The 27113-nt window shown below is 46.0% G+C and overlaps 1 protein-coding gene and 1 pseudogene across 1 annotated transcript; one reads left to right on the forward strand and one right to left on the reverse strand.

The window, feature by feature from the left end:
• Nucleotides 1-6612: 6612 nt before the first annotated feature.
• LOC136526939 (zinc finger BED domain-containing protein RICESLEEPER 2-like) lies at nt 6613-8886 on the reverse strand (annotated as a pseudogene).
• A 16114-nt stretch (nt 8887-25000) lies between these two features.
• On the forward strand, nt 25001-26445 carry LOC136525676 (probable 2-oxoglutarate-dependent dioxygenase AOP1). The gene is made up of 3 exons (XM_066518583.1): nt 25001-25119; nt 25925-26089; nt 26178-26445. Exons 1-3 carry the CDS (start codon nt 25001-25003, stop codon nt 26443-26445), a joined length of 552 nt encoding a protein of 183 aa, XP_066374680.1.
• The last annotated feature ends 668 nt before the right edge of the window (nt 26446-27113 follow it).

Consider the following 27113-nt stretch of genomic DNA (forward strand, 5'->3'; position numbering starts at 1 on the left):
GCTAGTTTTTCATATCATCAATTAATCCTACAACTAGCATACACCACACAAGCATGAATATTGAAATTTAGAACTTGTGCCATGCAAGCAAACATATGAAATGCACATTCAAATGCATCAATCAAGTTTATGAGCTTGCTCCCCTACTTGTGTGCTCAAAATTTAATTGATCCCCTTACTTTGTCATATCTCTTCTCCTATGCCAATTTTTACTATTTCTCCTATTATCACTTATATCTTTGTTTTTCTCTCCTTTGTCATCAATGACCACAAAGGCTTAAATTATAGATAGGTTAGGATTATCAATGTCAATCAATGGGGTGAGGGTCATTTTCCCAAATTTGGTCCAATCTAGATCACTTGCCAAAGATATTTAACTCGGTTTGATCCAAGGACAGGCTTTTTCACACCTCTAAATAAGGGTTATCTTGTACCATGTTGAGTTAAACACTTAGAGCTTATTTTCTAGATCAAACACTAGGTTTACAATCCCACAAATATGTCATATGCTACCACTAGACCAAATTAAGCATAGAAGCAATAGTGGTACCACACAAATATCAAAATCATTTTATTTTCATGAATGAGCCTATTAAATATGAAAGATGACTAGATACACTAAACATGTCCTTAGCAAGGATGTATGACATGCCAATCAACTTTTATCTTGGATTGCTTGAAGGAGAGGCATGTCATATAAGTGGGGGGGTTGCATCAACACATATTTGAGAAATCCAATATGTTCAACTCATTCCTTAGTTTGCAAAACCTTTTCTCGTCTAATGGCTTGATGAATATATCGGCAAGTTGATCTTCGGTGCCCACACTCTCAATGCAAATGTCCCCTTTTTGTTGGTGATCTCTTATAAAATGATGGCGGACATCAATGTGCTTTGTTCTTGCATGTTGAACTGGGTTGTTGATTAACTTGATTGCACTCTCATTGTCACATAGCAATGGCACTTTCTTGAACTTGATTCCAAAGTCATTCAAGGTGGCCTTCATCCAAAGTATTTGTGCACAATAACTACCGGTAGATATGTATTCGGCTTCGGCGGTTGATAATGCAACACTATTTTGCTTCTTTGATGACCATGAAACAAGTGATCTTCCCAACAATTGACATGTGCCTGAGGTGCTCTTCCTTTCAACCTTGCATCACCATGTAGGTAGAAAGTTTGGATAGTATGCGGCTACCAAAGTGGATGGGTGAATTTGATTGGAATTAAGGCTTGGGTAGATTGGGCAATATGGATGTTGCGGAGGTACAACGAATGTATGGTTGACCTCCCTAGCGGGTTGTTGTGGTGAAGGTCAAGGGTTTGCCCTATTTTTTATCCTCTCCCGGGTTTCTTTCGCATCTGGGCAATCTCTGGTGATATGCCCTTTGTTTTCTCCATGGAAGAAACAATACTGCCTTCGCTGCCTTGGTTCCTGGTTTTTGTTCCAGCTCTTCTTTTGACTGTATTTTTTTGCCTTCGTACTGCTTCTACTAGGCTTTGTTTTGTTCTTCCTCTGGCATCTATTGCCATTGCTGGCTACTCCCTTGTTTCTCTATGTTGAAAACTTGTTGATCAGCGCTTGCTGAGGTTGTGGCTGGCCTTGGCTTCTGTTGCCCCTTTGAGCGTTCCTACCGTTTCCTTGGTACTGCTTGTTCTGATTTTGTTCTTCCAGCCTTCTTTGGAGGCCGTTGTCTGACCTGCAATACTTATCAAACTCTCTATATAATTCTTCTAAAGTGGCTTCTCCTGAGCCAGATGAGCTACGAAGGCTCCGATGCGGAGGCCCTTAATTGCGGCCTCGATTGCTATGTCTTCTGGGACATTTGGTGCCTTTGCTTTAAGCTGCATAAATCTCTAAAAATAATCCCTCAGTGCTTCACCTTGATTCTGTTTGCACTGAAACAAATCCATTCATGTCAAAGATTTGATGGTGAACCCTTTGAAGTTAGTGATGATCTTATTTCGGAGATCCTTCCATGAATATACTGAACTTGGCCTCAGCATTGAGTACCATGCCAATGCAGCTCCTTCAGCTACAATGACAAATGATTTGGCCAAGACGGTGTCGTTTCCTCCTGTGGAGGCTACGGCTGCCTCAAAGCTCATGATGAACTGGCACGGATCTAACCTTCCGTTGAATTTGGGTAGGATAATGGGCTTGTAAGATGGTGGACATGGTGAAGTTTGGATTCCATCGGACAGTGGGGATCTTGAATCTATGGTTCTTTGCGCTAGCGGCAAGTTGAAAGGTGTGCCGAAGGTTGGTTGAACGGCCATACCTGGCGAAGGTTAAGTTGGCTTTGATTTGTTGAGTGGAGCTGGTTGGATGTGTTGGATTGGGGCTGACATTGCTGCATGCTTTATATCTCCACCTGTAGGATTGCCAACTGTTGCCTGATCTGCTGCCTATAATGATGTCTGGGCTACTCTCTGGTTTGCAGCGAAGGTTGCCTCCAACCTATCTCTTTCCTGTTGTGTGCTTTGCAGTTGAGCTTATAGTTTTTGGAGCACCTACTCAGGGGTGGGGTCTGAGGCTGGCTGATCTTCGTCTGTTGGAGGCTGATCTTCGACCGTGGGCTCTTTTTGAACTTGGTCTTCTGGGACGCTAGCATAAGCGCTACGGACGCTACGCCTGAGTGTCCCCTCATCGATGGCTCCGCGGGAGTTCTAGCGGAGGTTGCTCCCTTTCTTACCATCGTGGGTTTTGCTTGGCCAACATGTGGTGGGTGCCAATGTTGAAAAAAGGGATTTCCAGCAGGTGGGACTAGAAAAGGACTAGTGGAGGCCTTCGTCCAGCCGAGTGCCCTGGGCGAAGACATGAAAGATGAAAAGTGGGCCCAATCCTAATTAGGATTTCATAAATGTATTCAACCACCACCCTTTGTACAGAGTTTGAGTTTCCCTTTTACAGGGCACTGCTTACTAAGGCTACTCTTTACAATTCTACCCATTGTCGGTTACAGTACATCCTCGGAATATTCCTATTCTAATACAAACCGCTAGGGGTAATTTGGGTGCCTTCTTCTTCGACCGCCTTTGCTTGATGGGCCGCTACCGTGAGTCCGCTTGCGGCCCATGACCCGGCACCGTCGCCCTGCAGGAAGTCCCCCGGCTCCTAGAACCTTCGCCCAGGATGACCTTCTTCCGGACCTAAGCGCTGACTCCTGTGGCCTTCGCAGGTATCGCCCGAGCCTTCGCCTTCGGCTGCATCCGGGCGCCTTCACCGCAGTTTTCGGACCTTCGCTCAGGGCGTCCGAGCCTTCGCCTTTGTCTGCATCTGGGTGCCTTCGCCGTAGTTTCCGAACCTTTGCTCAGGGCGTCCGACCAGGCGGAGGTTCCGTCCTTCTTTCCCTGCACAATGGTCACGGAACATGGTTAATCGTTAGTTCTCAGCGCCACTGCGATCCTTGGAGCCTCCGTGACTCGTAACCATGTCCCATCACATAGCATTGGTGGAGATAGGAGAGAGTACAATATATCTAGCTAGAAAAATAAAAAAGACTTGTATCGTGTTTGTCTAACTAGAAAAGCTAAAAATAATTAACATCATACATTATGTCATCTGACTAAAAACAAACCTAAAATTCATACATCAAACGCTATGCTAGAAAACCCAAAACGTTTACAAAGTTGGGATGGAGCGAGCACGTACGTGATTTGTAGGAGTATAATGTTTAAAACAGAGGGCTTAATTATTCCCATGTAAATCTTTTGGTAATCAAAGTGGCTTAGACTTGAGAAAAAAATTAGATACCACGTGCGATTAAAGATATCGTGCAGAAACTCGCGCGAAGCATGCTGTGAGTTCCTAATAATCTTCCCCGCCCGTCAACTTGTATTTCATGAAAGAGACAAATTAGTCAATCTAACAATAAAAAACGAATTATATTAGTCTAGTCCAATAGGATAAGGTTTGCTTGCAATGATCGATCACGACTAGCACCCGCCACCCGGTCGTCCGACCCGAGGACGCTCCGGACGCCCGCGACCGCCCCGCCTTAAAAAAAAAAGCCTACCCTGCCTTCACGTTATACAACTGCTGCCCACATGCAACTCTGCGCCACCTTCCTACGCCGGCTGATGCGCATGTAAGTGAGGATCGCTATATACGTAGGGACTGCATTTGTATGCGCCCGCTTCCTACACCGGCTAATGTTCCAACATGAAAGCACTTCTGCAACATACGTCTAAAATAGGTGAAACATCAACAAACATACGTTTGCAACATATATGTAGCAACTACAACATTCAAATAAACACATTTGCACATACGTCTGAAACAGATGAAACATTTTAAATAGACACTTGCAACATATGTCTGAAACATATGCAACATTCAGATAAAACACTTGCAACATAGGTCTGAAATAGGTGAAACATTTGGAACATACACTTACAACATACATATATAGCAACTGTAACATATGCAATATTCAATAAAACACTTGCAACGTACATTTGAAATAGCTGAAAATACTTAAAACATACACTTGTAACATACATGTATAGCCATTGCAACATATACAATACCAGATCTAGTTTTGTAACATCCAAATAAAATATTTACAACATTAATCTAAAACACATAAAACATAGGTTATCTACTTGCTATCGTTCGACGAAGGCTAGTTGACATAACACGGGGAGCACAATGCGAGGCACGGCAGCGCGAGGCGTGAGGCACGAGCAGGGGCATGAGGTCTCGAAGAGTGTCATTTAGCAACCCATATATAATAATATATATATACTAGTAGTATATGTCTTAGGGGGTGTTTGGTTCTCGGGACTAAAGTTTAGTTCATGTCACATCGAACGTTCGGATGCTAATTAGGAAGACTAAATATGAGCTAATTAAAAAACTAATTACACAGGAGTAGACTAATTTACGAGATGAATCTATTAAGCCTAATTAAGCCATCATTAGCACATATTTACTGTAGCACAACATTATCAAATCATGGACTAAATAGGCTTAAAAAATTCGTCTCGCAAATTAGTCGCAATCTGTGTAATTAGTTATTTTTTAATTTATATTTAATACTCCATGCATGTGTCAAACATTCGATGAGACAGGGACTAAAATCTGGACTAAGGAACCAAACACCCCCTTAGCTGTGAGGTCCTGAACAGCCTACCTACCATTTAGTACTTATGCACCGTGTCAATGCTACCTCCGCTATAACCGACTGATGAGCAACCAGGACATTAATAATCTTGTATTATAAGATTCAGGAACGATCAAACAAAAGCAGGCATCGACATCAACTAGTGCTCATGCTGTTCTTGTCAACTGCAAATTTCAGAAAGAAAATATATATGGCAGCCAGCGCGATTACATACGGAGTACAATACAGGCTCTTCAAGCACGGAGCAAAGAGCCTGTGGTTAAGGCTTCATCAAGCAATTTGGTTCAGTGCGTCTGCATGCACCTGGCAGCACGAGCACGCGCGTGGCGACCACGGACAACTTCCAGCCTCGCTGCCCTCCTCGCGCGGCGCGGAGGCGATGCCGCACAAGGATCGGAGCGACGACGTGGCTGAGCGATGGCCGCGGTCGAGTTTGCAAAGAGGCGCCGCCGCGATCGAGTTTGCACGGCGTGGATTGGGGACGGGCTGCTTGGCGCCGGCCGGTTGCTTGCTCCGTCTGCACCTGCCGCTTGCGTCGTCGCGCACGCTCAGTGGTATATCTACTACGTCTGGTTGGAACGAACTCTAACGTGGCATACACGGGATATGTTTCCATGCCGCCAGTACAACCATTATTTACGAGCAAAAATTTCCTAGAATATCTAATTCTATATAGAGAGAGATTACAAGGGAGCAGTTACAACTACCTTCATATTTTCTAACATTATATTTGGCTAATGGCAAAAACAAATCCTTACGAGCCATGGTAGTCAGCTCTCCATGGCCCGTTCGTTTAGAGGAATTCTGAAAGAATCTTGAAGAATCTAGAGAAATTTATGAGAGAGACACTGTTTTGGATGAAAAAAGAAGCGGATCAAGCTAGGTTTAAATAGGCCTGGATATCAAGCCAGCTCGGCTCGTTACAGCTCGGCTCGTTAACATACTGGCTCGATTCGGCTCGTTATACAAACGAGCCAGCAGAGTAGCTCGGCTCGGCTCGCTAAAAAGCTCGAGCTAGCTCGTTTGGCTCGCGAGCCAAATCTTAAAAACACGATACAGGAAGATTATAAAAGCTAGTGAGCAACAAACACAAAGTACTTATAAATTTAACAATAGAGAATATAATCCATCCATTGATTGATCCACAATTCCATAAAGTTTTTGTCCAGCCAGCCCACCACGACCATGACCATGAGTCCATGATAGTCATACTCATACAGTTTACACATCAGTACATCACCCATTCATCCATACAGAATTCAAGAACGAAGCAAAATAAATGAGCTACAGCTTGAGTGGTAAACTAATCAGTTTTGCAGGTAATATATATACACCAAAAGCAAGTCAAAAGCAGCCATGGAGCCCAGCCAACAGGTCCCTAGTTCTGTTCCCCCTTTATATCTTGTAACATGTATGTGAAGAACACATCAAGTGAGAACAAATATGATATCCACCACAGTGCTGGACATTCTAAAATAGACTTACTAGTTGCTTTCCACCACACTGCTGGGAAGCTCCACACTCTCAATGTCACCATCATCATCATCTTCTCCCTATAAAAACAGTAAAAGAATTAAGCATTACATACACAAACTTTGGGAAAAATAGAGTTGAAAAATAGACTAAAAATCACATACTAGAATAATAGGAGGACTTTTAGAACCTCGTATCCAGCTAGATGCACAAACTAGTGCTTGAACTGTCGCTGGCTTCAAAGAACTCCTATAATCATCGAGAATTCTACCTCCACAACTGAAAGTGGACTCAGATGATACGCTGCTAGCTGGGACAGCTAAGAACTTCTTTGCCATACTAGACACAACAGGAAATCTAAGAGCATTCACCTTCCAATAGTGAAGTAAGTTAAAATTCTTATCATGTAAAGGATGGTTTGCTTCATCTAGGTAGATAAGTAACTCAGATTTTGAACTTTCTGAAGCACTTGACTCTAGAAAAGACTGAAATTCACTTGAAACAAGACAAGCCACTGAGCTGGTTGTTTCCTTTGATGATGAGGCTGATTGAGTGGTTGATGAGCTGCTACTGCCACCCATTTTCCAGCGTTGCTCCAACTCATGTTTCTTGTAGAGCTCTTCTAACTCTTTTTTTATATCAGCAACCTCTTGTTCACACCTTGAGGAGTCATAAAGCTGACTAAAATAGAATTGAATATATCTCATTTTGAACCTAGGGTCAAGGATTGTAGCAATAACCATTACATTGTTCTTCTCTTCCCAATATTTATCAAATTTGTCTAACATTGCAGCAGTCATTTTCTTTAAATATGGGTCCTTAGAATTTTTTGCCTTTAACAATGCAATCTTGACTTTCAAAATGTAAGGGTAGAAGACATTAGCAGTAGGGTAAACTGATCCTGAAAATGCAGTGGTTGCTCCAGCCATCTCTCCTAGAATTGGTCTAATCTTCTCATATATGTTCCATTCAGATTCTGTAGGTTTTCATGCATAGTTCTGGTCTACTTGAGCATAATAACCAAATGCAGACCTATACTCAATGCAAGTGTCAAGCATTTTATATGTTGAGTTCCACCTTGTTTTAACATCAAGAGACAAACATTTCCCAACTTTAATAGCATAATCATTGCAAACCTCTACAAATTTGTATAGGCGACTTGGAGACCTCTTGAAATATTTCACAGTATTCCTTAGGTCACTTATGAGACCTTCTATTTGGTCTAGACCATCATTAACAACCAAATTGACTATGTGAGCAGCACAACGAACATGAAAATATTGGGGATCAAACTGACCATTCTTTCTAGCAAGCAGCTTGGCTGACAAATTTGTAGTAGCAGTATCATTATTTGAAGCGTTATCAAGGGTGATTGACGTAACCTTATCCTCTATTTTCCATTCCACCAAGCACTCAAAAATAGCATGAGCTATCACCAAACCGGTGTGGGGAGGATTTAACTCGATAAAGTTAAGAACATGGCATTGCAAAACCCAATCACTATCTATGTAATGTGCCACCAAACACATGTACTAAACATTTTGATTGGATGTCCACAAATCAGTTGTCAAACTTATTGATTCATCCTCTCTAAGACTCTTCTTTAGCTGCTCTTTCTCAGATTCATAAACTTTTATGCATTCATTTTTAATAGTCTTCCTACCAATACATTCATACTTGCTATTCATCCACTTCATCAAGATATTAAACCATTTATGCTCAACCATCCTAAACGAATACTCATGGACAATTATCATCTTTGCAATCAATTTTCTAGTGTGCTCATGGTCATATTCAGTAGGATTAACAACAAGACAACCATCATCTGCAACATAGTTGAGTGTACCTTGAGCAAGTTGTTGTTTAGCCTTAGCAAGCTTATTCTGAAACTGTGTGCAGCGGGCAAGGTGGCGATTCAGCTATGAAGTTGCTCCCCCTGGACGGTATACATAACTCTTATGACAGAATCTGCACTTAGCCTTTGTCACCATAACACCAAACTCCTTCGCAGATTGAACACTTATCTCCTTGAAATACTTCCAACAACCAGCCATCTTTCCTCTCTTTACCTTGGTCTTAGAAGGAGATAAATGAATACCAGCCCCAGCCTTCAATTTCTTCCGCCCTCTAGCTACCTTTGAAGAATTTGACGGCACGCTTACATCATCTCCATCCTCCTCCTCCTGACTTTCATCATCATCTGACAGCATGCTTACAGATATAGCGGTAGCATCATTCATGTCAAAGTTCTCTCCGCCATCCTCATCCTCCGCCAAAGGCTCCATGTGCTGCTACATAGATTACATACATGTCAAAAATCAATTTTGCTGCACAACTAGCGTACAGACTATAGTCTACAGATTACACAAATCACATATGCTCACATGAATAAACATAAATGTATTGGCATAGTGGCATCCTGCATGGTTGCACATGTTCACACGAATCACACACATGACACATTCTAGGCTACATCTCCTACAGATCAAAGCATCAAGAAAAATACATACCATGTCCGTTTCTACTGATATGAAGGCTGATGGAGTAGTGGACTTTGCGGCTACGGATCCTCGACCACGACCGCGGCCACCACGATTGCCTATCGAGGGCGGCACCATCTTGTGTTTGCTCCTTGATTCAAGACTTGCCGCCACCGGAGGAAGCATCCCTCGGACCTCTTCCTCATCCTCCATGACCAGCTCGAGCTCGGGATGGGATGGGGCAAGCCAGCGAGCTGCGTGTGAAGATGGGAGACCGGAGAGGAGCTGCGTGCCTACGTGCGGCAAGGAACTGTGTGCGGTGCGGTGCGGCCGAGCGCGTGCGGCGTGCGGTGGCTCGGGGTCAGGGAGGGGTCGGGAGGGGGAAGGGAAAAGACCGTGACTGTGACTACGGTGGAAGTGGAGTCGACTGCCTACGTGCTGCGGCTGCTGGTGTGTGGTTAGGGTTTCACGAATGGACTGGGCCGAGCTGCCTAGGGATGTATGGCCATATGGGCCGACCCAATTTCAGTTGCTGGCTTGATAATTGACTAGCTCATTATGGCTCACAAGCAGCTCGTGAGCTGGCTCATTATAAACTGAGCTGGCTCATTATAAAACGAGTTGGCTCATTATTAAACGAGTCGAGCTCGAGTCGAGCCATTAACGAGCGAGTCGAGCGAGCTAGCGAGTTTTGAGTTTTTCGTCCAACCTTACTTGAAGGCCATCCAGACCAGCGAGGAACCACGACCCCAGCGATCGGGATTGTGGCCCTCAGCTCCTCAAGACAACCAGGCGATCAATGACCTAGGGGCGGCTACCAACTCGCATATGACGCCTCAGGAAACAAGGAGATGATGATGAAGACCACGGTAAAGACCACGTTGCACAGGACGGCTGACGCACCACCATCGTGCCTACAGTGCCACCACGATCGGCGTAGAAGCACCACACCATGCCACGACATGGCCACAAGATGATGATGACAGCCACGCTCGGGCGTACTCCACAAGATGGCGTAGCTTGCAAGGGAAGTTAGCTAGGACCTCCCTCAGGCTCACGACCCTTCGGTCGGAAGAACCTCCTCCTTTGTATGTGTCCTAGCCCCAAACTCTATATAAGGGTAGTCAAGGCACCCTTTCTAGATATTATGAGTCCCCTACTTATTCACTCTCCATCGTAGCAGGGCCCCTAAAGCTTCCCTTTGGGCCGCTCGTCTCCTAGCTTTAGCTCTTCTTCCTCTTCCACCATTCTTGCACCCCTCATTATAAGAACTTCAGAGCATTCAAGTGAGGAACACGCACTCGATCATCTCTGAGACTGGACGTAGGGCTTTGGCCTGAACCCATATAAATTCTCATGTCTTTTGGATGCTACCATCGTCTTTCTAGAACAGCGCGGCAATCGTATAAATATACTAGTCCGGTTTACAAAACATTAATAGTTGGCGCGCTAGGTGGGGGGCAGTCACACACTCTCGATTGCTAAGCAGGAAGCGATGGCTCCTCGCACCATTGGTGGACTTGCTGGCGGAATGGCCCACGGTGGCCACATCTGCCGTGAAAACTACGAGTTCACTGGCGTTAAAGGGCCAGCGCCCGCATTCGCCTACAGCCATGGCCCAAACCTCTATCACAAAGATCTGGATCCCCACTACACCACAGCCCCAGAATAGCGACGTACCATCGGTCGGTATAGGTCGATATAGCGACGCTCCATCGATCGGTATAGATCTATGCCGACACTTACTTGCAGCCGCTGAAAGTGGCGTCGGTATAGCCTACGCCGACCGACAAGTTTTTAGCAACCGATGGTCTAACGCCTTAGAGGCTACATATACCGACACATAGTTTGAAGCTATAAATACTTTTAGCAACTAACAGTCCAACGCGAATCATTCACATAGAGACAGTATATATGTTGCTAATCAGCAGTACATAATAACCTGAAAACAATCTATTATCAATGCACACGCATTCATTACAAGATATATTAACCATAACTGATCCATTCATATATGAGTAACCCAATGTAAGGTCGGTCAGATTCAAGATCATAAGTACAAAATAGATTAGAAGCTCGCAAACATGAAGTTTGTGCATGAGCAAGCCATCAACATCCCTACATCTACCTCATGTGACCAAAAGTCATACATCCACCACTTGTAACCAAAAGCTTAGCTCACTAACACCTAAAGCTCACTGCTCAAATTTCACTAACAGTGAGCTCTCAGTCTTATCTCTAATAGGTTCAAAACAAAACACAGCTTCGATGAGCCCCTTTAACTTGTCGACATCATCAGGTACGCTGCCTAGGCCTTGCAGGATGGCTGAAATGCAATATGAATATCCAATTAGCGACAATTTTTACCAAAGTTGGAGAAAGACAGCCAATAAGATAAACTCCAAGAGGTTCTCTAAAATTAATAGCCAAATTTCATAAAAAGGAAAGTTCAATGTCGCAAACCATTGTAAATGAAATAAATAAGTAAAGTGATAGTACCTAACTCAAAGCAATATACAGATTTAGTATATGGGCTAGCACTGGAGGTTAACATATAAGATGATGAATTAAACATAGCCTATACATGCTGATATAACTAATAAAATAACTATCAGCGTGTAAATACTAAATATGCAGTGCCAAAAACATACACATTTATGAGAGCACCATAACTAGCAGTTTCACAGGATGTATACCCTCGTTTTTTCAAACAGTGCAGCTGTACAGGAGGAACAATCATATGAACACACAAGCAGCAGTATGTGTACCAAAGATCCTACCTTGTACTAGAGGAAGAATCATATGATTCATATGAACACACGCAGAGAGCAGCAGCACGCAGCAGTACCAAACACGCAGGCAGCAGCAGATCAAACACATAGGTAGCAGCAGATCAAACACTAATAGAACCACAATACTGAACTTTACCTCAACTTGCAATAAATAGATTGTCCATGTTTCTTTCCCCTTCTCCACATCTAAAAAATGAATAAAAATATCCTTCAAACAGTGCAGAAAAATATCCTTCAAACTTTGATATGTGTTAGGTGCAGAGCTAGGAATAATGCTCATATACACAGAATAATTAGTAGTTAATGATGTGACAAGTAACAGAACATGCTATAACTTGAAGTGGCTAGGCTCCAGGTATTGACAGGGAAACATGCATGGAAGGCTATGTTTGATTTAGCTGGAGGTTTTTTTATGTGAGTATGATCTAGAAGCTATTTTATCTCTGAGCAAACTTGTCAATCACTCATGCATAAAAAACTCTAGTGCTGCAGTAGTCGATGGAAGTGGGTTAATTATGTTAAACAAAATTAGAGGATATGGTTATCTACAACACATACATGGACAAAATTTCAAATACAGGTACTGGATTTAGCAGCCACCTCTAAACTGTTATTTATTTGGAGGTTGTCAAGATGAAAATCCATAACTTAAAGAGATGAAAGTAGTTCATGAAAATCTAAAAATTATCATAATTCATATACAAATGTGAATTAGGGCATTGTGTGGTTTAAATCATCTAACATGTGGATTTTACTAAAATTATTTGTTTCAATTACTTGAGCCAAATATATCATAATAAGCTGCCATTTTGTATTGCTAGTTGGCCATTTTGTAAAGCAATTATAGGGCAACACATGCTGCCCTACATTTCAGATCAAGATCTATACAATTTAATTTCCTCCTCCTATAAACAAACACAAGATTGACGAATTACATAATAACGAAATCCTACACACTTCAAGTTGTTGGCCAATGCTGGATTACCTGAAGTGATCTGCTCTTTACTTGATGCCTTTACAGGCTAGCTTTACTAACCTGTATATAAACACCAAGAGGTCAAACAAATCCAACCAGACACACTTTTCATAGAAAAATAAACAAAAAGTTAAGAACAAATGAAATAGCTGTAAAGTTCAAAGGAAAATAAGTTAATTGGATGCAGATAATAAAGTGTATTTGAAAGCTATGTCAGGTATTATTTGCAGCTAGTATATCATAATCAATAAATACCAAAGGCAAGCCTCTCAAACTTTGTTTTTTCACTTAAGGTGGACTGTATTCCGATCTGTGAGGTTAGCGCAAGAGAAACTTAGAGCCAAGACCCAAGAACACTGACACAAGAGAGCAATTTGTTTAGGAAAAACATGGGACTTTGAGCTCAGCAGTCAAGAGTAATGAGAAGAGATATTACCTAAACCAAATAGTCAGGCATACAAGTTTAACTTGACCAAGGCTGAGACAGCGCTATAATTTTTTTTGTAATTTTTTTTGACATATTTCTTGATTCCTAATTTCTACACATTTACAGCTAGTATATCATAATCAATAAATACCAAAGGCAAGCCTCTCAAACTTAGTTTTTTCACTTAAGGTGGACTGTATTCCGATCTGTCAGGTTAGCTTGTAGTTGGTACATGAGAATTGATATTTTCTAATGCAATAAACTGGTGTTATCCTCATATTTGTAGATTATATAAGAACAACACATGCGCAGATATGTTCCCTATTCAACATTCTGTTAAACACTTCAATGATACATCAGAAGTTCAATTTGTACACCAACAGTTTAAATAGTTGTTCGACCATCACTGAATAAGACTTTTTATTGAGAATAACTCAATTCGAAATAGATATGGCCCACATAACAGATTAGAGAATTGCATAGCAAATAAATTGCAGGAACATCTTAACATACCACTTTGGTAAGAGAACAAAGACCTGATATCCAAAGCGTTGAAAGGCTTGAAGAGCTAATACTGACAAAACCAAAGCCTGCTGCAGCCATCTAATTTAAGAACTAACAAATTGGTTCTCTGAAACAAACCTAGTAACTCATGCCTGCATGGAACAACAAGCATAAGTTAGATACACCGAATTAGGTGTCCTCTTTTTGCAGTTTTGGCATAGTGAATATCATACTATATGTTCATATCATAAGGTTGTCATGATATCAATTCATATGCACTGATGATAACTTAAGTTCACAAAAATAAATCTAATACAAGGTATGTATCGGTGACTCGGTTAGTACTTGTAACGTGACACTTGCTGCAAGAAACAAAGTAAAACAAAGACATTATCATTTTTCCCAAATGGACAGACTTGCTCAATAGTTCTCATGGCTTTCAGTAGATATTGTAGTAGTATGAACTATGAAAGGAAGAAAAGCAATCTCTAGACAGACCAAAATCTTTCTGTTAAACACATCAGTGATTGGCCTATCTACTTGTAGAAGCTATTCAATCAAACCAAAATGCATTCACCAGATAGAGGACGTAGACAAGGCCTACAGATTTGAGAGGGGAGGGATAGGAAGATGTGCATCACGGTCATAGCTTGGAGAGGGAGCAGTCGGCATAGAAACCTGCGAACGGCGGCAGATTGGAGGGAACCGAGCACCAGCGGAGGACCAGGTCTTGGTGAGGTCGAGGACGTAGCACGAGATCCACATAATGGAGGGTGGGTGATGATGAGGGCTGCCTGTGATGGATCTAGGTATGGTGTAGGATCCGGGAGGGGGAGGAGGACGGGAACCGATACCGGGAGAGGAAGCTACCCACGGAGCGCCGCCGGCTGTGTGAACCACCGGGAGCTGCTGCCGGGTCGAGCCACGCTACGCTGCTAGCCACGAGTGGGATCTGAGAGGGGCAGAGGGCAGGACATCAAGAGCACGGGTGAGAGTTGGGCGGCGGCAGCGACGGCGGATTTGGGCGGCAGCGATTTGGTGGAGGGCGCAGGAGTAGGTGACAAAGGCGGAGGAGTTGGGAAGCTAGAGACTAAGCAACGAAGAGGTAGGGTTTGGAGAGCGTGGTATTTGGACCTTAGGATTTCTCCACGAATGGGCCTTTTTTATGTTTTCTAGGCCTCCTTTATTTTTTGAGAGCTACAGCGACCAAAGGTTCATCCTCTTTATTGATCTGTTCCGATCGATTGTTTGACGGTACACACAAATATCTATACCAACCGATCGTTCGATGTAAAAGGTACATTTGCCGACACTTAGTCCGTGGGCTAGCTATACCGACCGACGGTTCAACGGTATTAGTATATTTATAATGACACACGTGTGACGCTATATTAGTGTTGTGGTGTAGTGCCCGTGGCCCACGATGGACACAATCTTGGAACTGTCCCTAGCGATAGCATCTCAGAGTTCACCTACGTAGGGGGGCTAGTACCCTCTCATCACCAGTCATGGTCAAGTCCTCCACCCAGAAGGTCAAAGGTCTATGGCTCATGACGAACTCACCCAGAGAATGGCCTCAACTGGCCACATCCTTTTGGGGAACCACAAGGTTATCCATACTAATGGGTCAGCACCCATCACCACCAGCTTCTACCCTGTCTAGGCCAACCATGTGTGAAGCCTAGGTCTGATGGTAGAACCACACCCCGAGCAGTGTCTTCACAACCAGTGGAGCACAACGTGTCAGGGCATGCACGAATGACGAAATCGCCCACCGCCATGCGTCGTCGTCGTTAGTGATCAAGTGGCTACCCGGTGCCACATCTTGCAAGGCCAAGCCTAGGACCAGGACCTAGTCCTGCATGACAGACAAACCATTCATCGCGTCTTAGTGAACTATCAGCCATCACTCAGAGGCACGTGCATCCAAGGAAGCAGGCCCACTGCGTGCACCACACGCCGTGCTGAGCAGACCAAACCGCGTTGCACTTAGAACCCACTTCCACAGTGATACGTCACGTTAGCTCTTCATCAAGAGCGGCAAACACACCTAGAAGCGGAGACACGATGACTGTGACGTTGTCGCACCACGAGGGCTCAAGCACCAGAAGGCACGAGCCATCTTGTCCAAAAACTACAGCTGGCCGAACACGAAGGAGTCACCCTTGGAAGCTCGCGAGCCAGTTGAGGACGATGAGCCAAAAAGGATCAGCCCAAAGGCCACCCAAGAGGTTGACCCCCGCCGTCTTTGACCGCTCCAAGTGCTAAAGAAGCGCCCTCACCAGCTCATGGCCTAGGGACCGCAACAACTCCGCCATGAGCAAGCGCTCGGGGGCTCGCCGTGCCCTGAGCAATGACAGCTAGTTTCACGACAGCTTCTGGTACATCGGTCAGTCACGTCAACCTTGACCATGCCTCTCTACCTAAGCACATCCACATACATGTATAAGCTTGCCCATAGTCATAGAAACTCAGAGTCCGCTTATAGAGTAGGCCAAAGAGCATGATACCCACACATTTCATCCAAGTGTTGCTCGCCTCCCAAGTGACTCGATCTGATTTGCGCCAGCAGTCGGACACAACTCACTCATGGGGGCTGCACATATAGGCATGCCTAGATGCATCCCGAGGTGTAGCATAGTTTGTCATCATCCCAACGACCTATTTTGATCGTATCTCATGCCACGATGAATCAATGACCTACTCTTCAACTTCTTGTTCGCACTAAAGGTTGCTCCGGCCAAGCCACGTGGACCAGCTCTAAGGCAATGCGAAGCACCCACGCACAAGTTTGGAAAGGAATGGGGCATTGTCTCGCTCAAGGCAAAGAGAACGAAAGGAAGCAGAACGCTCATCCCTTACTCGCTTTTATTCTCGCATCGCATCGGGTCTGCGACCTCTCCCCAACAACTTGTCGTGCGGTCGGGTCACACATCTTTTAGCCCTGTGGGCTAGCCCCTAGGCTAAAATATGCACCTACACGCACAAGACTAAGGGAAACATCGTACATTCCTAGCTCGAACTAGAAGAAGATGGGGAAATGGCAAAATGGCAAACGAATGCGCCAATCACATGTCATATATACAAAGCATGAACATGTTAATCACAACAAGATCACCCATACAGCACAAAACATTTACACTAAAAACCATCATACACCAGAAGTCTGGAACTAGCGGCGGATGCATGCGGCTAACATCTAACCCGCAAGAACCTTCGCACCATGAGCGGCGGCACTGCGAATGGCAAGGATATCGTTGTCGGACTTCCTCGGGGCCCAATAGCATCAAAATCAATGTCATTGTAGTGCAAACCAACTGATGTCAAGGCAGCACAAACACCGCCATAGATCCCCTCAAAAATCAGAGGATCCACTTGGAGGCGGGTCTCATCAAGGCAAAGCACCAGCTGGGTGTTCCCTCGGCCGACATCGAGCACGATGTCGCAGAGGGCCTACCCGAAAGTGGTTAGTGCTGCCAGCTGGCATAGCAACAAGGTGAAAGCGCAATGCAGAATAGAAGGGGACTCCCTACCACAAGTGGAGCGCAGCTTTTGGCACTTAGCTTCGAGACGTTGGCGCCCCTACTCGGCTTTGTTCCGAGCAGCGCCAGCCGAGGTGAGCTCTGTCTCTTGGACAGCCACCTCATCCTTGAGACTGGACACCTAGGATGTCAGAGCCTTGATCTAGGACTAAGCCCGCGCCTCCCGACGAAGCAATTCCTTCATCCTTTAGGAATCCTCTAGCTCCCCATGCAAGCGTTGCACATCGGTCTCCGCCGCATCCAGGCGGCCATGGTCGACGGCACTTCCCACCTACGCTTGATAGGCCAAGCACAAGAACCGTGAGTTATCCATCAAAATCTTTGTCGAGCTCTACAAGAAAGAAGAAAGATCAGACAACGGTGACCACGATGATGGCAAAAGTCATCGACCAGCTCCACCCGCTCCACCTGCCCGGCATGGTCCGGGAACCTGGGCTCCACCTAACGGAAGTCCAAGCCAATACACAGCTACATGGCAGTCATGGCATGAGCAACGCTGGTGGCCCCTCCAGATGCAGCGTGGGAGGCAGCCCCGGGAGCGCGCACGGTCAATACAGGTCAAACCCCAAACTGAAACATGACCTGAATACTTACCCTTGCTCGCACATGCAAGCTCGAAGAATCGGTGGTGGTCCATCGGTCTTCGATGACTCCTCCCATGGCCGCTTGCCGTGATACATTTTGGCTGATGAAGAAGGGACTACGAGCGAGCAAGAGCAAGAACAAGGAAGTGGCGGAGCAGGCGACTCGAAGCACATACCTCCCCCGCCAGCAGGTGAAGTGATCGGAGGGAAGGTGGAGCGACAGGTGCCCACGCAGTGGCATGAACCAAGCCTTGTGTATTCCCACCCTTTCCATATCATTTTCATTTGCGTGCCTGTGTTATGTGGCGCACGATAGCTCGCGAGTGGGTGCCATTATGCCACGACGTGACTGGGGAGGCCAACCGCCCCCCGAGATCATGCGCATAATGACCCAACGCAACTACGACCCCGTGTCATGCTTAGGACACCCACTCTTGGGCTGGCCCTTAGAAGGGCTTGAGGCCGCAAAAGGGATAGGGCCAGGATGAGGTGGGCCCCTATGGCTCTTATTAGTGGTGCAGAGCCTCGCGACCACCTCAGTTCGAGTCGTCGACTTTGAAGTCACCTAAGCTAACCCCCTCTAGGGGTGAGGCATCTTGCCCTCTAACCGCTGTGGAGGCGGTCAGGGACCGATGGGTTTGACGGCCTGCAATTTATGGGACGTCTCTCATTGAGTCATAGCTAAACTCCACATTGATTAGGAAGGATATCGGGTCCCGCTTGAATTACCTATTGACCCCGATGAGGCGCACTGCTCCGACCACGTGGTTACGGTGGACATGCCTCTCTCCGCGTGGGGCGAAAACTAACAAACTAACCTTTTTCCTGAAAGATCATAGACAGAAAGGGCCCAAGCGGGATGAGAAGAAGGACAAGGGACAAAGGAGCAATAGGCAAAACGCAAGTAAGACCTACACCCCTTTTTCCATTTCCTTAAATTCCTATGCAGAATGTCTCGCTTCATGAGCAAACAGGCACCGTTAAGTCATGAAGTGATTGGGGAGGCGACAAGCCCCTAGGTGCACGGGTAGGGCGACCTGCTGTACTTGTGACCCCACGGCACGCTTAGGGAACTTTTCCCTGGTCGGCCCTTAGACAGGCTCAATGTCACAAAAGGGATAAGGGTAGGGAGGAGATGGGCCCCTACGGCTCTAATTGGTGGTGTGGAGCGGCACGACCATCTCTCTCTGTGTTCGAGTCATCCGCTTTGAGGTTGCTCAGGATGATCCCCTCTAGGGGGAGGCATCTTGCCCTCTGACCGCTGCGAAGGCGGTCGGGGACCGACGAGTTTGATGGCCGATAATTTATGGGACGTCTCTTGATGAGGCACAGCCGAACTCCACATCGATTAGGGAGGATATCGAGTGCAGCTCGAATTACCCATCGACCCCGACGAGGCGCACCACTCTGATCGCATGGTTACAGTGGACATGCCTCTCCCCGCGTGGGGTGAAACCAAACCCGCCTATAATAGGGCAACACGACCAATACAGGTCGGCAAGGATGCTAGGGAAAAACAAAGTTAGGTCCACACGACCCTGTAAGAGGTCAAGGCCAAACCATGACCAAACTCCTCCCTACGTCCTAGGTCTGTGACCTAAGGCTAGACCCCTCTAGGAGAGATCAATGAAGCAGACGGCAGCGGCAACGACATGCACAATTTAGAGGTAACCCTCATGAATTCAACCCCTTTCCTTTTGTTTCTCTTTCAAATTGCAGGAACGGTGATAGAAGGCAAGAATGAGGTAAGGGACGGGCTCGGATAGACGGAGCTATTTATGTGGCAACGATCAGGGAAGCAAACCATGTCCACACGAAGACCACCCTAGTACAGGTCCCACTAGCCCTCAAGAAACGAGTCAACACGACGAAACACGTAGGAACGCCATTAAGTCACAAAGAATCCGGGGAGGTCGAACGTCCCTAGGATTCATGAGCAGAATGATCCTCGGTCATCATGACCGCAAGGCGCGTTACGTGATCACACACAAGTGGACGCTGATGAGTCATGCCATGGCTAGGGAATCTTGAAAGCCCTTAGGCCCACGTGCAAGGCAGCCAACCGTGTCCATGACCCGACATCGTGCTTAGGAAACCCACTCTTGGGCTGGTCCTTAGAAGGGCTTGAGGCCATAAAGGGATAGGGCAGGGTGAGATGGGCCCCTGTGGCTCTAATTGGTGGTGCGGAACCACGTAACTGTCTCTCTCTGTGTTCGAGTCATCTGCTTCAAAGTTGCCAGGGTTGAACCCTTCTCGGGGGAGGCATCTTGCCCTTTGACCGCTGCAGAGGTGGTCGGGAACCAACGAGTTTGGCGGCTGATGATTTGTGGGATGTCTCTTGATGAGGCATAGCCGAACTCCGCATCGATTGGGGAGGATATTGGGTTCTACTTGAATTACCCATCGACCCCGATGAGGCGCACCACTCTGACCACGTGGTTACGGTGGACATGCCTCTCCCCACGTGGGGCGAAACCAAACTTGCTAGTAACAAGACATCATGACCCCTTGGGTCAAAAAAGGCATCAGGAAAAAACAAGGAGGACACCTACGATCCCGCATTACGTCGAGGTCCAGCCTTGACCGACTCCTCCCTAAGCCCTAGGTTCTCAATCCTCAACCAGATGGCAACACATCCTATGAGGGTCATGGTTCTCTTTAAAATTCTCCTTCTTCTCCTTACTCAAACTCAGCCTCGCAAAAGGGCTAAAAGCAATACGTAGACATGGTTCAAATGGTAGGAAGATCCCTATTTATAAGATCTAGGGTGGACTGAGCAGCCTAAGACCCCCACGCCACATGGCACACCACGGGAAGCCACAGCCCATGCCAAATGTCCATGTGAGGTCAGGGAAATCGAGACCCTCCCAAAGGTAGGGCTAGTATAGCATCGATGAGACCACTTGGCCCCGCGTGGGTCATGAACCCTGATACGCTGCACACTAACATGGCAGGGCTCAACAGTCACATACCACATCATTAGGATGTCCTAACATGGCGGAGCACAACGGCCACCTACCGCATTGAACACACCAGCCCACAAGGGGTCGAGCGATGAAGCTCGAACAAGCCATGGACTATGAACCAGCATTCGATATGCACGTAATACAGTGCTTTTGCAATCACTTCGATATCGCAAAAATGCTCAAGGGCTACTGTTAGGGTTATAACCCCGAGATGTCTTAGGATACTGATTAGATAGCAGGCCGAGTGGCCCACGGTACATAAGCCAGCAAGAGCCTGAACGACCGAGGCCCAGCTGATCCAAGAAAACTAGGCCATGTGCTAAGGCGGGGGTCGGCCATGACCCCTTCATCTGACTTAGTTGCACGGCGCTCGAGGGGCGCACGACCTCACCCCTATCACGCCCCCTGGAAGGGATGGGGAGAGGTCGAACCCCACCAAGTATGCCTATTCTGACAAGGACAGGTACGCCACACTAACCACGCAAGGGCCGAGGGGACAGTAGTCACCTCAGTCCGGTCAGACACCAACTCTGCACCACACAGCTCGGACAAGACAATACCACCCTAGGGCGGTGATGACGGGCATGATAACCACCGGTCAGATATGGCCCGACAAGACGCATGTACGAGCCCACCCACAACGAGATGGGATCCATAATGAAGGCATTGACTTGAAGGCCATCTAGACTGGCGGGGAACCACGACCCCAGCAATCGAGATCGTGGCACTCAGCTCCTCAAGACAACCAGGCGATCGACGACCTAGGGGCGGCTACCAACTCTCGTACGATGCCCTAGGAAACTAGGAGACGATGATGAAGATGACGGCAGAGACCATGTAGCACAAGAGGGCCGGCGCACCACCACCGTGCCTATAGTGCCACCACGATCGGCGTAGAAGAACCACACCACACCACACCATGCCGCGACGTGGACACAAGACGATGACGACAGCCACACCCGAGCGTACTCCACAAGACAGCGTAGCTTGCAAGCCAAGTTAGCTAGACCCTCCCTCAAGCTCACGACCCTTCGATCGGGAGAACCTTCTCCTTTGTATGTGCCCTGGCCCCGAACTCTATATAAGAGCAGCAGGGCACCCTTTCTAGATATTCTGAGTCATCTACTCATTCACTCACTCTCCATCATAGCAAGGCCCCTAAAGCTTCCCTTCAGACTGCCCGTCTCCTAGCTTTAGCTTGGTCATATGGTAGTAGGGTTTTTTTGCTTTCTTATAAGGGTCGTAACATATTTCATTGATAACTATTCATTTTTTTTCTCCCAACTAGAGGCCCCACTGATATTTTTGTTTTTATCTTGTTCTTACTATAGTACAAACTTAAATACCGATTGGTGTTGTATGGGTTGTCCCTGGTTGGTAGTTTGTTCTTTTTTGTTGTTGTCAGGGGTTGTTTTTACAATTTGGCCCCCAGTTGGTAATTTCTTTTTATTGTTGTTGTTATTGTTATTAAGGATTACTTTTACAGTTTTACCCTGAGTTGGTAGTTTGTCCTTTTTTGTTAGGGATTGTTTTTATAGTTTGCCCCTAGTAGGCAGCTTGTTCTCTTTTTCACTTGTTGTTAGAGGTTATTTTTATAATTTGGCCCCTAGTTAGCAACTTGTCCTTTTCTGTTGATGTTGTTAGGGATTATTTTTATAGTTTGTTGTCCCCCTAGGGATTATTTTTTATAGTTTGTTGTCCCCCTAGTTGGTAGCTTGTCCTTTTCTGTTGTAGTTAGGGATTATTTTTATAGTTTGTCCTCCCTCTAATAGGCAGCTTGTTCTTTTTTTGTTATTGTTGTTAGAGGTTATTTTTATAGCCTCCTCCATAGTTGGTAGTTTGTTCTTTGTTGTTGTTGGACGTTGTTATTATAATTCACCCCTAGTTGTCAAATTGTTCTTTATTGTTATTGTTGTTGTTATTTTTGTTAGAGGTTATTTTATAGTTTGGTCTCTAGTTGACAGCTTGTCCTTTTTTTATATTATAATTCACCCCCATTAGGTAGCTTGTTTTTTTATTTTTTTTAGGCATTGTTTTTATAGTTTGGCGCCCTAGTTGGTAGTTTTTTCTGGTTTTAGGGGGTTGTTCTTATAATTTGGCCCTGGTTGAAAGCTTTTTTTTCCTACCCCTCTCACTTGGCTGGTTATTATGTTTTATGGTCATAGTGAAGGAGTTTATGTTTTTGTTCCTTTCTTATTTGGGCCTTGGGAGTGTTTGGTTTATGGAATAATGTGGTCCATCATTATCTCTTCTCTAGTTTTTTGTTTGATTTGTGGAATAGAATGAGTTCATTTACCACCACCTCATTTCTCACAAGCTCATAATTAGTAATAGTACGAGAAATGAGGTCATTCTACTAAATTTTGAGAAATGGACTAATGATGCATCACTCCAATTAGATTTAATTGATCCTCGAAACCAAACACCCCAGCATTGATGATTAGGGTTGTCAGGCTTACCCCTATCGTTAGCAGCTTGTTTTGTGTTATCATTATCATTATCATTAAACATTTTCCTTTTTTATTTTGGTGTATTTTTAATTTATCCAGCACACATAGCAACACACGAGGATGTGAGTATTGGTGACAATATTTTTTAAAATATTCAGCTGATCTTATTGTTAATTTAAATTTAATGTTGATCCATTGGGCTTGGGCTTGTTCTTGACTACAATTTGGCACGATGAACATTCTGACAACCGGTCCATATATAAACATTGGACAAATAGAACAAGACAATCGGCTCGACAATTGTTGATCCAGCGGGCATATTCTAAATTAATTAACATTAACAGCAAATATAACAGAACACATCTGTCCGTTGATGTAGGATCTAAGGGAGTAAAAATCGTGTGCTGACTACTTGCTGAAACACTCGATTTAGGGCCTTGTGCTTTTGGGTTGTTTCTACGTAGCCCAGCAACCGGTTGTTGAGAGCGGTCAAAACAACCGCATATGCAGTAGACAGCCCCAACTTCAAATGTATATACAATTTCTCTCGTTGCAACGCACAAATGTAATTTGTAGCGTGGGACAATCAAACATTAAGACTAAATTTTAGGATATAGTGCATAAATAAAATATAATGAATGCTAAGATTAATGTAAGTGAAAACAAAACATAATTTGATCGATACCGAAGGGATAGGATAGGTACTAAGAGTATACGTGATTGTGGGGTGTGTTGACCTCGATCGTTGCACACACTGCTGAACCACAGGCCACAGGCCACAGCGCATAGCAAGGTGGTCGAGAGCAGGGTTTACAATTTCGGCGAAATATCGTCGAAATTTCTGAAATATCGTCTTTTTCGCTGAGGTCCGAAATTTTTTTTGTATCGGTCAAAATTTTTCGGTTAAATTCATCTTTCACTCTAAAATTACATCAAACCACACTAAAATGACCCTCCATATCATCTAGTCTTATCAAAGCCCTAAATTTCTTCAAATTTATTTAATTTTCTCACTCACACATTGGACGGCACTGGTATATGCAGCTCGCCCACTGTCAGCACACTGTATTACCGTGGCTCTACTTCTGTGATATATTATGTTATTTCGTCGATGTTATATAAATTTATGATGGATGATGGATTATAGAGTTTTTCTAGTGAAATGATGTCAAATTTGTTTAAAACTCAATTTAAATTTGAACCGATATTTCCGAAATTTCCGAAATTTCGTATTTATCGTTGGGGACCGAAATTTTTTTCTTACCGGTATTGTAAACCCTGGTCGAGAGAGCATGGACGCTGGCAAGATGGACGAGCAGCCGTGGCGCGCAGAGCTGCGCAGGGTCGACCTCCGCGGCCTCCGACCGGGCGGGCCTTCGGCTGCGTCGTGGTCGCCCACGGCGCACTGGACGGCGAGCTCCGGCGGGACCTGTTCGGCCGCGCGATGCCGGAGCTCCTTCGCCCTCCCTCTGGCGGTGAAGCAGGGAACACTGTCTGGTGGTAGCCATATCGGCGGCTACATCGGGCCTGATCCCGTGAAGGCCCCTAGCCTCGAGAGCCTGCGCATCTCGGAAGCCACGGACGCCGGCAAAGTCCATGGAAACATTAGAAGTGCTGCCTGCTATATATGGCGATCGATGGATGTTTTTGCAGCGACATAGAAGTGTTTGCCAAGGGCATGCTGGAGTTGGACCAAATGGTGCAGAAGATGGTTCTGGAGAGCCTGGGCGTGCGGAAGGAGCACGTCGACTCGCACCTCGCGTCGCTCGACTACCACGTCCGGCTGTCCCACTATGGGGGCCTGCCTGCGACTGCCGGCGGCGACGCCGACGAAGCGACGTACGCGGTTGCGCACAAGCAGGGACGAAGCCAGGAATTGAGTACGGGGGGCCATGTACAAGAACTAATAAACCATACCAAGTTTTAGTCACATATATAATAGTAATATATATTTCACAAATATTAACCAAAAGAAAATTGCACATCTATTATCTTAAATTTAACTCTACGACTACCAATGAGATCATAGGCAATTCGATAAAAGAAAAATAGTGACCGTTAATTACTAGATAAAAGTATAACACTGCATGATTATGGATTACGGATTACCTGCTGCTTCTGGTGGCCTGGCCGCCTGACGGAAACCTACATAAGGCAATTTAGACAGAAGGTCAGCACCTGGCGCCCGGCGGCATCAATTTAGGGCAGCGGTGGCGACATGGCGTGGCGTCTCACGTTCGGCGCCTCCCACTCCAACCGTACCGTCGTGGCGATGTCCGCCAACCGGTGAAGCAGTCAAGCAGAAGAGAAGACGGACAGTTGAACAGGCAAGAAACGAAGAAAGTTAGGAAGGCTCGACGCTTTGTAGGCGAGAATCGAAGGAAGGGCCGACGCTTCATATTCAGTCGATGAAGGAAGCAGCAGCAATTACATGTTCGTGTAAATGGGCTGCTTCTTATTGAACCTCAAATTCACTTACACACAGTATACACCCGTTTGGGATGAATGGGAAGAGCCTAATTAACAGCGTACATGCATGGATACTAACTAGTATATACTAGAGACTAGCAGCACGTCAGGGGTGGCCGCCCGCCCGCCCCCCCCCCCCCCCCCCCCCCCCCCCCCCCCCGGCGCACAAGGAGTGCACCATGGCGACCACGATCGCGCAGCACGAGGTGGACGGGCTGCAGGTGCAGGCCAGGGACGGCGCCTGGATCAGCGTGGCCCCTGAGCCCGGCACGTTCGCTGTCGTCGCCGGCGAGATATGCTCACGGTAGACGGATGCTAGTTCTCCGATCGCTAGCTCATCGTCGCAACCGATGAAGAAACCAAACCCACCACCTCAACGCTTGCGTGCAGGTGCTGACGAATGGGAGGGTGCCTGCCTGCGTCCACCGCGTGAGGGCGCCGAGCAAACGCGAGAGGCTGTCGGCGCTGTTCGGGTCGTCGCTGAGGCACGGCGCCGCGGTGAGCGCGCTGGAGGAGCTCGTGGACCACGACCGGCACCCCCTGCGTTTCAGGCCCTGCGACTTCGACGAGTACGTCAAGTTCCGATTGGGTCAGGAGAGGCCCGCATTGAACAGCGCGCTCCAGGAGTTCTGCGGAATTGGCCCCACCAAGTGAATGCTAAGAGCCTAAGCTATCTGCCTATCTAGCACTAGTTTTTGTGCAATTGTGTTGTCGTCATTTGTGCACGTATTCTGTACACCATGTCGGAGTCAGTAGGCCGGCTTGGTCATGCATTCTGTTGTGATTGGCCTTGGGACACCTGTTCGTGTGACGCTTGACTATTGCTTTCAACCTGTTTGTTTATTTTCAATGCTCAAGCACCATCCCTGTTCCCTGCCGTTCTCCTTCCTCACGTACGCCAGCGGTCAGCTGGTCTGCACTCCGATCCGGCTCTCCCCCTCGCCTCATGGGAGGCAGTCGAGCGTCTCAGGATGCACTACACCGCAGCCTATCTTTAGCGTCACATGAGAGTCGTTAAAAAATATCAATTTACTGTCGGAAGGTGGGATGTTAAAGATTAGTAATATTCGGTCGGTCATTATATCTCGTTTTTGCAACAGACTATTAGTCGTTATTGTTACTTCGCTTTATCGTTCACCGGTCAGTCGTTAAATCTTAATATTATTATGGTCCAACTATCCATTGGTACATATAATTTGGGCCTACGCGCTCTCCGCTGGCCTAATTGGTGCCTAATTTTTACATGGCCCACAAGTAGGACGAAACCCTAGCTCCAATTTCTCTCCAGCCCGCCCGTAAAGCCGGTCATTTCACCACACGCA

The sequence above is a fragment of the Miscanthus floridulus genome, chromosome 19 (assembly GCF_019320115.1).
Source record: "Miscanthus floridulus cultivar M001 chromosome 19, ASM1932011v1, whole genome shotgun sequence".
Classification (NCBI taxonomy): domain Eukaryota; kingdom Viridiplantae; phylum Streptophyta; class Magnoliopsida; order Poales; family Poaceae; genus Miscanthus; species Miscanthus floridulus.

What these genes read in the sequence shown, in the direction of transcription:
- LOC136525676 (XM_066518583.1), top strand. Translation starts at nt 25,001, where the DNA reads ATGCTGGAGTTGGACCAAATGGTGCAGAAGATGGTTCTGGAGAGCCTG. An exon ending in GTCCGGCTGTCCCACTATGG is followed by an intron (nt 25,120 to 25,924) that starts GGGCCTGCCTGC and finishes CGCCCGCCCCCC; the next exon opens with CCCCCCCCCCCCCCCCCCCC. An exon ending in GTCGTCGCCGGCGAGATATG is followed by an intron (nt 26,090 to 26,177) that starts CTCACGGTAGAC and finishes CAACGCTTGCGT; the next exon opens with GCAGGTGCTGACGAATGGGA.